At 37.2% G+C, this 13,941-nt stretch overlaps 1 protein-coding gene across 1 annotated transcript; it reads left to right on the plus strand.

Annotated features, from left to right (window-relative positions):
* Positions 1–3,044: 3,044 nt before the first annotated feature.
* Positions 3,045–13,934, plus strand: LOC136242208 (myotubularin-related protein 2-like). Its single transcript, XM_066033632.1, has 24 exons — positions 3,045–3,125; positions 3,252–3,337; positions 3,834–3,918; positions 4,571–4,677; positions 4,729–4,845; positions 6,370–6,441; positions 6,526–6,555; positions 7,380–7,463; positions 7,590–7,670; positions 7,882–7,956; positions 8,016–8,123; positions 8,274–8,354; positions 8,597–8,688; positions 8,742–8,835; positions 9,819–9,977; positions 10,037–10,084; positions 10,298–10,390; positions 10,513–10,574; positions 10,794–10,845; positions 11,539–11,586; positions 12,678–12,725; positions 12,982–13,065; positions 13,225–13,272; positions 13,740–13,934. The coding sequence occupies exons 1-24, from the start codon at positions 3,101–3,103 to the stop codon at positions 13,806–13,808; spliced, it is 1,848 nt and encodes a 615-aa protein (XP_065889704.1). The 5' UTR covers positions 3,045–3,100; the 3' UTR covers positions 13,809–13,934.
* The last annotated feature ends 7 nt before the right edge of the window (positions 13,935–13,941 follow it).

The raw sequence follows: 13,941 nt of genomic DNA on the forward strand, positions 1-13,941 counted from the left end.
TGAGGTGATGTGCTTATGATGCAGCCTACTCATCAGGGGCATTTGTTAAACTACTTCATATGCTGGTCAGACATACTGTGCTCAATGTCATTACTATCCACACAAAAACAGCTAAACTGTAAAAAAAGGGTGTAGTTTTCAAAGTCTGGTTCTGTAGTTGTAACCCATTGCTTTTCAAACCATTGAAAGGTACTGTTACGATGATCAGCCTATGTATGTACACATCAAATTTCAAGTGATTCCCATATGCAGCTTACCCTATAGCTGTGACAAAAGTTTGGTGTTTTTATGCGAATAAACATTCATAACACCGTGCATATTTAAAGCAAACTTAGTATGCGAATTCACCTTTATACGCTCTTTATTTCAAGGCAATCGAGTTACACGTTTGCATTTTATAGCAATTTTAGCAAAATGTTCAAAAAGAAATCTAAGCCCCATAGACTCCTTAAGAAAAAAATTTCTTGAATGCCCATATCTTGCAGAAGGCTGGTGCAAATATTGCTGTGTTGCTGCCCTACCTGGCGGACAGACATATTAATACAAAAATGGTGTGCTTTGGAGAAGGGCTATGCATGCTGTGTTTTATTTCTTCTTGTTAATATACACACATGGTCTGGTGCCAGCTTTATTGGCTGCACAACACACTGCCATGTGTCTTGATTATGTAGGGCTGGCAATTAATGAAAAAAAAAAGAACCTATTTTGTAACTAAGGGGGATAGAGCCTACCAATGATCTAGTTAACACAGTGGGTTTGGTAGAGAGCAAATGTCTTCCATCTAAGATATACCTGTGTCGCAAATGGCATAAATGAGCAGGAATACCCAGGGGCAGATCGACAGTTTGGCAAGGGGGAGGGGGAAACACCAGGGTAGTACGTATTGGTGTAGAGAAGTTTATCTAAACCACCCTGCTTTTTTTAAGTGGACTATATTGATCAAGAGTTAAGTGAAAGAAATGAGTAGTTCAGCTACTGTAGCTACAGTATAGCTATAATAATTATTATGGACCTAAAGAGTGGCAGACCATGTGCATTTCATTTGCAAAATATCCTTAGTAGGATACGTGTGTCGCAGGATACGTGTGTCCATGCATGGGATAGCACTGCAGATGCTAGTTTTTCATACTCAGCAACTGTAGAGAATTTTCTCAATAGTGTTGTATGTTGTGACTGTTCTATTAGAGTATTTGACTGCCTGCTCTATTTAGAGTATCTCTTGAACTGCTCTATTAGAATATCTCTACCTTGTATATAAAAATGTTATTTGGGAGGGGTAAGGGATGGGGGCACATGCTTTCTGTGCCCCACTTGGATCTGCCACTGGAATTTTGTCTATCGCTCTTATAAGTTATTCAGCAAGGTGCTCTACAAAATACATAGGTAAGTCATTCTACTTTGTTGTTTTTTGCTAAAACAGTGCTGGATGGGTCTACAATAAAATATCAACTCTCCTAAACTCAAGTAACAACATGCAAGATTCATTATTTATTTTGTATTACTAAAAACAACATGTTTAGTTACCCTTAGAAACCTTTCCGGACCATAAATATAAGTGTGATATCGCATCAGTTGTACTTGTTCACGTGTGGACACTACTATTTGGATAGATTCAAATATACACAGTGTCCAATAACCCAAGAAAGTATATGTTTAATTACCATGTAATGTAGCTACAAGGTTGTGATGTCATCATTATTCATTACTGATCAGTCACAACCCTGCTGGCGTATTCAGGTTATGTCCAATCATAATATAGGGTTGGCAATAAAAAAACCCTTTTAGTTTTCTCCTTTACTGTGGATGATCAATCCTACCAAAGACATAAGGCCACTACAATGAGATAACTTGTTTCTCATCAACTTCTCATAGAGTAACACATGCGGGCAGGCGGGTTATCTCATTATTACACAAGCCATAGCATATTTGTACAAAACCAGTATAATAATCCTTTATTTTTAGGCTATTGGCAGGATGCACACCAAGCACTGGTGCACACTGAGGGTAAAATTCCAAGTGCACACAAACTTCAACTTCAGTAACATAGCATTCAAGTCCTTTGCGAAAGTTCCAACAGTCTTGGAGTCATGTACCATGCAGCAGCAGTCTTAGCACATGTAGGCTGGTCAGTCTTATTAGGGGGAGGGGCTGTGTAAGCTTGTGGCAGAAGTAGCAAGACTAAAGCTACTATGTCTCTTAGATATGATGGCCCTGCACATAGGGCATGCAGGTCACGAAACCAATGCTAGTGTAGGGTCTAATGTACACTGTAGCACTCACTGTTGATGCCTTGGTGGTTGTTGATGCTCCAGAAAGCTCTCTAATCAACACAGAAGTAAAAAACACTCATAAATGGTGTCTGTATCTCAATGGGATTGCAGTTTTTCATGGAAATAGTACTTTTCTACGTGATAAACCCACTACCACAACACTCAAAAAAGCCATGCTGCCATCTCGTGCAATAATGGGTGCGCATGGGCAAAAGAAAATTTTGGTGCGGGCGGTTGATGAGAAACAAGTAATCTCATTGTAGTGGCCTAATAAAGCAATTCACCCTGTAGTTCAATTTCAGCAATTTTTCAGGCAGCAGTGATGTTTAGCACACTTAATATTTTGTGAATGGTAAAGCAAGAGTAACCTGCAGACCACTAATGTCTATGATACGATGGTCATGGCATAGATCCCATCATTGGCCTACTTGCTTTAGCTGATTAACATACCTGTGAGTCTTGCTGTACCAGAGAGCAGTTTTCGACATCAAATTGTTCAAGTGAATTAGACCATAGATATTATATACAACGTAACCGTAGCATAGATTAGACGCATCATCGCTGACTGCAAAAAGGATGACAGGAATACAAAACAATCCAATGACAATTATAAACACACTAGTCACAAAAACTATTTCAACTTTTTTCCACACTCATTCGATTTTTCTTGTCATGATAAGCATAGATAATAGGGTGTCTATTATCTATGTGATAAGTCAACTAAATAAGCGCGTCTACATTTATGGTACTGCGCGTTATTCAGAGTTAATCGATCAATACCACAATCAGACATTCAGTCATCCATATTTGGGGTGTGGAAAGCGAAAGGGATGGATGAACACAAAACTGAAGAAGGTAAATTAAAATCGTAATAGATTACTCAGTTATAGGTTATCAGCGTATTTATAGTAAACGCTCGTATTGAATTGACTATACCATCTGGTTATCCTTCACTATAATTTATTATGTTTACTTGTATAGAGTCGCCCGATGTGTCTAGGAGGGAGTCTTATTTGTGCGCGGTTGACGATGTTTCTCCCAAACTGGATAGAAAGAAGTCCATAGAGGTGTTAAATGTGATATGCGTATGCTAGAAGTAGGCCTAGCTAGTCACTCGATGTGTGTGTTGTATGCATTAAAACAAAACTGATTTTCTGCAAAGAACGACAGCAGAAAATCGTGAGCATAAGACTCATAGGCAAGTGTACCGCACTTGTTGTCAAACTATAAAAGTATGGGACTTGATACTGCCTTGAAAAAAATCTTTCTACATGCACTAGAATATAGAAAAAGCAACTATGAATCTAGTCGACTTGAGAAGACAATTGATGACTTGAAACACAAGCTGATAATGTAGTTAGGGAATACTTCTTAATGCTATACAGTCCCCCACACACCCTATGAAATTTCATGATTTTCAAGTATATTTTCACAATGGAGATGTGTATACATGTTTTTAAAAATGCTGTGAGGGGATAGCAATCATTTTCAAGTTTCAGTAGAGTTGTGGATCCACACATTCCTTTATTGTAAGGATCATTAATTTCTGTCCACCTTTTACAGTGTATATTGGATGTGACCGATACTGATCAGAGCTCTGCACCTACTGATCTTCCCTTGCTGAATGGAGAACTATACAGTTACACTGGTATGTGTTGTGTGTGGGGGTGTACACTAGTATTGTCATTCACTAGTAGTGTATGCACTTGTGTCCAGCCTCAGTATGTACTTTATTTGTACCCCTGAGGTGTACCTTTGCAAAATTATCTGTTGCCAGTCAAAAGGCGGCCCTACTGGAAATGCTGCAATGTGCATGCTATGTTTGTGCTCATGAACGCTTGGTATAATCCAGTGACATGCATGTTACAGTAATGCATGTGACAAACATGTGTGAATCATGTGTTTACCATGATACATGTGGAGTAGTTATGTCACAGGTGGTATGTACAGTACATGTACTAGTATCCCACTATTTAGTTTTTACAGGGAGAAGACTAAAAGATGAGCTGCTATATAACCTTTTGTTTTTGTCCAACTGGCCCCAACATGCCTTATATGTAATACTTCTAGTATACCACTGATGTATAGCATTGCTTATTTGCATGTAACATGAACGATGCTTGCTTTTAGCAACAACAAAATACCTCAAGTGGATTCCATGTTTGGGCCCACACAAATTTGTATGTAACATGGGTGCTACCAAAAGTTAATAATAGTGGAGAGCCAGTATGGGGTGGAATGGCAGTATGTCTTTGTAAACTAAAGATGTATTATTTGTGTGTGATCACTTATCTTGTTAGCATCTGATGTGACCATGTTGGATCCGTTTCATGGTCCCATTCATGGTACCCTGTACATCACAAATTACAAGATATACTTTAAGGCCAGTCCTCCGGAGAACTCTGAGGTAAAATATGCACGAATGAAAGAGTAATAGGTTGATTGTGTTTATTGACAGCCTTCAGAGCCACTGTTCTCCATTGAAGTTCCTCTTGGGACAATACAGCGAGTGGAAAAGATAGGACGATCGAGGAGTAGAGGGGAGAATGCTTATGGCCTCGAGATTTGTTGCAAGGTGTGCATTTATCCAATTATCTACATATTTATCTCATAATTTAATACTTCTCTACTAACTGGGTAGAGAGACAGTGATAGTTGTAGATCATAATAGTATCGTTTGATCCGAACTGAGACCGGCTAATTTTATGCCTGTCAACCGATTATTTACACAAATTCCAAGCAATGATTATACTCTAATAGTGTACAGCATATGCTGAATTCTATTATTGTGACTCAGTACTGTATTTTAAGGTACAGTAGGTCAAGCTGTACAAATACTATGTGGACATAATGTTTATGTTGTACCAATTAAATTTAACTGTTAACATACTTGAATTTAGTTGTGCATATAATTTGCTCCTGGTCACAGATACCTTACACATAGTGTGCAGAAATTGATAAGCATGTAATGAAGTAATGTCATGCTTGTTACATCAGTTTGTATGTGTGTATGTCCCACAGTATACTACCACATACACTGCCCATGTGCTAATAAATGTGACCGTCTCAGCAAAAACCCGACTTGTTCGTACAGTTAAAAAAAATTTTTTTATTCACTCAGCAATATCAGCAGTGTCCAATGAATGGACCACCAAAGTTTGAGCCTTCTGTGGTGTGTAGTTTTCGAATTATAGCAATAGACAGTAGGAAGAGCAAGGTAATTGATTTGTACAGCGACTATACTGAAAATAAACTACAGGCGCTTATATTTGCAGCCATAACTTCCGTTTGGATTAGTCTACAACGTTGCAATTTGGCTTAAAACGTTCACCATGGATCAGCACATCAGCCAAGGCATAGCATTAGCCCTGTAGATACTTGCACATATGGATGTAAAGGCGGTTTGGTAGAAGAAACGATGACAATCTTGTTTACGTTTACCACATCGTAAACAAATGCATGTGACGCGCATACCGTTGGAGCTAGAGAAACGAAACAAAGATTTTCGAACTCTCCATGAGCAGGCGAATAAATTGGTATATAGTATTAATCGATTTGAGTCTTCCTTCTTCAAGTACTGGCCCAAGAAAAACTTGCATAGTTTTTTTTGTAGCATACGTAATTTTACAAATTATTTTTAAATTTCAATTTTCTCAATACACATGCTTGTGCGAACAAGTCGGGTTTTTTGCTGAGACGGTCACAAATATTATGAACTGAAAAGTCAAATGACTAGCTGTTGATGTATGCAAATTTCACTTGTAAACACAACCATTCATAAGAGTATATTTTATGCATTTGCCATTTATGACCACAACCTTTCATGTAAACAATAACACCAGGACTCCAAGAGTGTTTAAAAAGTTGTATGCCATGGGAATCTCCTGCTATTGGTTTACTGCTTTGCTGAGAGTAATGATTTATCTGTGCTTGCTGACAAGGTCCTAGTTTATGGCAAAGACAAAATATTCCCTAATCCCTGTTGTCAGTACCCCACATGTTTGTGCCTTGTGACTCTTGTGGGCTCTTAACAGGATGTCTGTGTGCCTTATTATGACAGTGTAATGTATTATCAACATTCACAACTCACCCATAATAGGATATGAGAACTATAAAGTTTGCTCACAAGCAGGAGGGACACTCTAGGAGAGGAGCATATGAAAGACTACAAGTTAGTAATGAACTCGACTTCATGTGTAGTAGTATACATGTGTATTTGTACGTGTTATTTATTTGTTTGCTTTTCCTTTTGTAGATTGTGGCATTTCCAGTTAGCTATGGAAAGGTACGTATACACCTTGTTGTTGCATACATTAGGTATCCACGTTTAATCTGCGTCTAAAAATATCTCTTCATTGTCTTAGTTTTATGATCTGTTTTTGTTACTGACCTTGTTTGTAATTAGATATTAACACTATACATAGGTGTGATCCTGTAAGTTATACTGAGACATCACAGTTAATAGTGGTATATGGTGTCACCAATGCTAGGGTGAACTACATAATGTCATGGCTTGCCAAGCTCCAGAGAGTCCGTGTAGTTAATCTCCGTGTCCATTATCTGTGCTCTATTTTAAGGCCGCTACCGCATGTGTATCTGTTGTGTTCAACAGACTAACAGAGTCACATATAAGTAATAAGAGTGTGTAAATATCCCACTGAGATATGGATATGTGTGTATATTTGCCAGCTTATGGTGTAGTGCTAGTTACATGATATCAATACAACTTGTTTGTACATCTATTCACTAATATGTGTTCAGTGGTTAGCCCCTATATCCATGTCCATATATAGCCAAGATTTCATAAGAACTCTTTGCTGTAACTTCTGGGTGACTCATGCATTCGCTTAGTTGTCACCTTGTTAATAAGACCACCTTGTTATAGTGGCCAACAATATAAGGCCACCTTGTTATTGCTTTCTGGTTGCAATCCACAATAGCACACAGATGTGTGTTTGATATGTCCATTTAGTATTGAGTATTCACAGAGAAGCTTTCATAAGAAATCAAAGAGAATTATTTTCTTTATATGTGAAATCACCATTGGCTTATGTTCTATAACTTGCTCTTTCATCTTTCTCATTGTTGTTATGATGTGTCTGATTGTAGCACGTGTTTGCTTACCACTTCAAAGAAGAGTACCCGACTGATGGCTGGCTAGTGTATGATGCTGCTGATGAGTTAAAGAGATTGGTATGTCTGTGATGGTGTGTGTGGTCTGAAAGTTCTTGATAACCTGTAGTATCAGTAGTTTAAATGTGAACCTGCAGTCCTTACTTCCTTCCTACACACATCTGTTTAATTCTGTTGTCTTTGTAGGGTTGTGATAGTCCTGGAGTGCCTTGGAGAGTATCAAACACCAACCAAACATATGATTTGTGTGAGACTTACCCAGCAACTGTAAGTGGGTGTGCGTATGTGTGTGTGTTTGTGATTGATCATAATATTCCTGTATAAGTAGAAGATACTGATCCACTGCATTGTTTGTTTATGTGATGTGAAATGAATGTATGTAAATATTTACACGAGTGTATGTGTATCAGTATGATCACATGCACATTATTATTGCTGAACAGAAATCCTTACGTACATATCTGTTTATCCTTACTAGTTGGGTGTTCTCAAGAAATTCTCCGATACTGAACTTGAGGGCGTGGCACAGTTCAGGAGCAAGGGGAGGATGCCGGTTAGTATGAACTGTGAACATCTTTCAACTCAAGACCACATGATATCAATCTGCTATAGGCACTTTCATGGCTTCATCCAGTAACTCATGCGTCGATCACAAGATGCAGTCAACCGATGATTGGGAAGTTGAGCAGGAGGAGCAAGGATGATGAGAGCTACATTCAGGTATATGGTCAGAATAGTGCACTTTTATTTTGTTAAGAATGTATTCTGTTGAGTATGTAATTGTGTACATTTTTTCTTACTGTGATTGTACTGGGGTGTACTATTAGATGGTTTCAATAAATGTTTGTTTAACACTGTCTATATTTTTAGGGTATTCTTGAAGCTAACAAAAATTCTAAGAAGCTCTACATACTCGATGCAAGGCCAAAGATCAATGCAATTGCTAACATTGTAAGTGGAATCCTGTACAGTAAGACATCACTTAGTGGACACTTTTTTACGACCATCACATTACAGTACAGCAACCATATTTGGTGTGGCTAATGTTTACTTATTGAGGCCGTATCTTTTGGTCTGAAGAGTTTCCCTAGTTGTGATGATTCATACATGTACCATTTAATAATAATAATTGAACACAAGTACAGACTGCAAAGATGTGATTTAGTTCACTTCGCTGTTTACTCAATATGTAGGCAATGGGCGGCGGTTATGAAGCTGATGATGTATATTCTAATATTGAATTACACTTTCTTGACATTGGCAACATTCACGTGATGAGAGAAAGGTAGACTACTCACCAAACACATCACCATGCTGTATTCTACTCTACTGTTTTAGTTTGAACAAGTTGATGGACATTGTCTACCCTACAATAGATGATAATCATTGGCTGACTAACCTAGAGTCCACACATTGGCTGGATTACATCAAGGTATAAAGCTCATGCAGTATTTGTCTCATCTGTGTGTGTTGCTAACGTAAAGAGTAATCTTCATACATAAGGGCTGGGACAAAGGTTCGGAGATGAAGGTTTTGTAACCTTCGAAAGTTGTTTTAAGTTTTGGTAATCTTGGATACTGGTATGTCTTACCATGAGGCAACTACTACTGCCACAAATGTATAGTCTATGTAGCTGTTACTATCCCGTATAATTTTCTTGTGCTACAAATATGGCTGCAACAAAGGATGAAACCACATGTACAACATTCAATCATAATCATTAATTACTGACGGCTAGGATAAAGTCAGCGGAGCTTTTTTCAGTAGTTTTATTACAAGAACCTTTAGAGACTAAAACTGACCTTCGTTCCAGCCCTACTGCCCACCTACCAAGAATATTACAACGAATGTCAAATTTAGTATCTGATGTCTTAACAAACGAATACTGAACTATTTGTTAACATTTTCAGTAATGCAAAAGTGCTAGAATTCAGCTGCATATATTAATTACCGCATACATGGTCACTTTCTCTTTGAAATATATGCAAAATTAATGGTTGTTGTCTTTCTAATCAATTTTACATGGCAGAACAGTCCATCTTGTAGAAATATAGCTGGTAACCAATACCATTTAGACTGTACACACTTGTAATTTACTAGTAAACGAATATCCAAATGGTAAATTTAGTATCCGGATAAATTTTAACAAAATGAATATCCAAACGAATCAAATATTTGTTGCAGCCCTAAATATTAGGTGTATGAGTGTGTCTGTTGTATAAAGGATTGCTTTGATGTGTGTGTGTGTGTGCCTCTGTGTGCATATTTTGGTGAGAGAAAGACATTTGGCAAAATCATTGACAGCAAAAGCAGATTTATAGAGTTCTAAGTTTGTTAGAATGCTGCACATGGGCAGAATTTGTCTAGCTTACTTGCTAGCTACCGTACCCACTCCATGTGATTGTCTTTCTGTAGTGTATCCTCAATGGAGCAGTGAGGATAACTGAACTGATAGAGAAACAGAAGGCCAGTGTACTCATCCATTGTACTGATGGGTGGGACCGTACTGCCCAACTATCAGCATTGTCCATGTTAATGTTGGACCCATACTACAGGACCATCGTAGGCTTTGAGGTGTGTATACCGTAATCCTGGTGTTTGAAAATGAGTGATTGTCTTGTTGTCTTGTACAGGTGTTGATTGAGAAGGAGTGGTTGTCTTTTGGACACAAGTTTCAACAGGTTTGTTTCCAGTGAATTGATAGTCTCCTGCACCATTGGTGTGCATGTGACTATGAAACAAGCATTTTTGTGTCAGAAGTGATGCATCTTTGTTAACATAACTACAAATAAGGATACATGCATATGGTACATGCATCTTTGTTATGTATGTACGTGTGTGTACATGCAATAAGTGTGATGGTTTTGTTAATGGATTTTTGCTATACTGTATAGCGTATCGGTCACGGTGACAGAAATGCAGGTGACGATCAGAGGGCACCGATCTTTCTACAGTTTATTGACTGTGTGTGGCAAATGACTCGACAGGTAAACCATTTTTGTAGCAGTTATGACTATGTATAGACACAATCATACGTATGGTGCGTGTTGTCCTATACAGGTGTATAAGGTGTAGTATTGATGTGCTGCTTCTCTTTCTTGTGATGTAGTTTCCTTGTGCCTTCGAGTTTAATGAGCTGTTCTTAATCACCTTAATGGATCACGTGTACAGGTATATAAGTGTGTACAACTAATATTGTGAGCTCCAGGCCTCCACCTACACATGCCTTTACTACATCCTCTGTATCCATAGTGATAGATAATATGTGTCATAGTACTAGGACATTAACAGTGCTATGTACTTGCAAAAATTTCCCCTTTTAATTTGTGAATTCACAATTGTTTATTATGCATGCACATACTACTTACCTTTGGTTGTGTTTTTATCAAGCTGCCTATTTGGGACGTTTCTGTTCAACTGTGAGCGTCACAGAACTGTGGAGGTTAGTCTTGTGCCACATATACATAAGAGTATATAGTTTATTTTTCAACTCTCTGAAATATGTGTTACACTGCTGGTCAGTAAGGTGCATAGCAGTGTACAGCATATAATATGTTGTGTTTATGTGTACTTACGTACATACCTTTTCACTGATAGTGTATGTATGTATGTATGTATGTATGTATTAGAGCTCGGCGGTATTGAAATTTGAATACACAGTATTAGTAACAGGAAAATATCGCGGTATATCGGTATATAGTTAATATGTCATTGTAACAATTACATCATTTCTTGGGCCTAGTATGAAGTGGTATCATCCCAAAAACCAGAAAAATATACAGTTCAGTACAAGTAAGCATATGTTGTAATGTGACCAGCTCAAGTTTTTGTTTAGTGTATATCTGCTAAACCATCAACAGATTGGATAATTAAACACCAAAGGCTGGGTTAAAAGCAATCCTATGCCGGTATTCATCAATAAACCGGTATTTCGATATATCGGTTATCAAACGCTGTCACGATATGATAAATGGTTATGATAATTTATCACGATAAACGGTATTACCGATATATCGCAGAGCACTAGTATGTATGTATGTATATACATGCGTATGAATTTGTTCTTGGTCACAAATATAACTATACGTATACAATAATACTCATGATTTGTGTAATGTACTTTTGTTTTTCATAGGCGGTTAAAGAAAAGACAGTGTCTCTGTGGAGTTTTACCAATAGCCAGGTATGTACAGCTCTATGTACGTTTGTAGCAGTGTGCTTGTGCACACTGTACTATCACATGATAGTGTCAATACTATACACATACATTCAAAGTCTTCAGAAGCTTCTCTTAGTGCACGCTGCACATGCAGTACTTGACAAATTCTGGCTCTAAATATACAGGATACCTCTGTAATATCAGGGATGAATTTTGGTTGGTCCCAACAAGCCTAATTTTGTGCATCTTCATTTTTAAAAAGAACAGCCTTAACATGGTCCCCAAGTATGTGTTTTGAGATGGTTCCAACATATACTGTATGACATATCATTTGCTCTATGAGGTATACATACATGCAGTACTTTTATACGTAGTACATACATACATACATACATACATACATACATACATACATACATACATACATACATACATACATACATACATCCATACATGCATGCATGCATGCATGCATACATACATACATACATACATACATACATACATACATACGTACATACATACATACATACATACATACATACATCCATGCATACATGCATGTATGTATGCATGAGGTATACATACATGCAGTACATATATACGTAGTACATACATACATATATACATGCATACATACATACATACATACATACATACATACATACATACATACATACATACATACATACATACATACATACATACATACATACATACATACATACATACATACATACATACATACATACATACATACATACATACATACATACATACATACATACATACATACATACATACATACATACATACATACATACATACATACATACATACATACATACATACATACATACATACATACATACATACATACATACATACATACATACATAGTGCAGTTAATATGAACATCTTACTGGTATACAGGCTCTGCTTTTACCAGGTACTTTAGTCATAATCATAATACACCTGTACATACATACACACACACACACACACACACACACACACACACACACACACACACACACACACACACACACACACACACACACACACACAAACCATGTTCGGTCATTAGTTTGTTGTATACCATGTTTTGTTTCTAGATTGATATATACAAAAATCCATTATATTCAGACAATCAACATCAGCACGTAAGTTATGTGATTGTTTCATAATGAATCTCCATAGTAATTCATACAAACTTCTGACTGTGAATTGAATACCTGATTGTGTGAAGCTAGTATCAGTACATTTCTGAACTCTTGTCTCTCAGATTGCAATAGAAACTCATTGTGCATTGTTCAACCTGTTCAAGAATGTACATGTCTTGTACCCTTGTTAATAATATCAAAAACGTTTTCTACCTGTTGTATGTCTTGTATTGGTGGCTAAGTACACTGTTTGCAGGTAATTTATCCAGTGACCAGTATTAGACAACTTCGACTATGGAATGGTTTCTATATTAGGTGGAATCCACGAATGAGACCGCAGGTGAGTGTATTACCGCATAATTGAAGTTTGAGTGATAGCACTAATATTGTTTGCAGTTTCATCCTGCATAATTCTTAGCCATAATATTATGTAGTTTTACCTCCCCCTGGAAAAAGACAGTATAAATTTGTTAGTCTTCATTTACTGTTATTTGTATAGGAATCTGAGATGGAGAGAAATAGACAGTTACATATTCTGATAGCACAGGTATGTACAAACATACATACGTGTATACAGTCAGGAGCAGCACTTATAAGCTCCTGATACAATCCACATGTATTGCAATATAACATGTCTATAACAGTCATTTGATTCTCTTTAGGATATAGCCCTTAATGTATTAACTGGTAGTGGATATGCAGACACATTTATATCTGCTACTACAAATACATGCAAAATTACATAAGTTGCAAGGATGACGTGGACTTGTGTACATAATGGGTGGGTAACACACAAAGATGTCCCCTTTATGCTGAATTTGGAGGTAAAGTACTGGTGGATATATGCTGGCCTTTATGTTGATGTCAATAATGCAGTTGCAGGACTGCATGCATATACTGTGCATACACACTTTTTACAGTACATAGTGTGTATTTGGTTTGTGTCCAGTATTATGTCGGTGTATGTACATTCAATTGACTTGCTCAATTAAACATGCTGTGTCTTTACACCAGCTTAGAGCCAAGTGTGAAGCATTGTCACTCCACAGAGACCAATCCTCTACCCAACAGAACAATGAATAAGTTTGAACTGACATTGATAGTAACCTGTGTTGATAAGAAACTATACACACAAAAGCCTGTACTTATACAAGAACATTTTGTACCAGAATGAGATTTATATTTGTATCAATTTATGTGTGGTACTTATGTACGT

The sequence above is a fragment of the Dysidea avara genome, chromosome 13 (genome assembly GCF_963678975.1).
Source record: "Dysidea avara chromosome 13, odDysAvar1.4, whole genome shotgun sequence".
Classification (NCBI taxonomy): Eukaryota; Metazoa; Porifera; class Demospongiae; order Dictyoceratida; family Dysideidae; genus Dysidea; species Dysidea avara.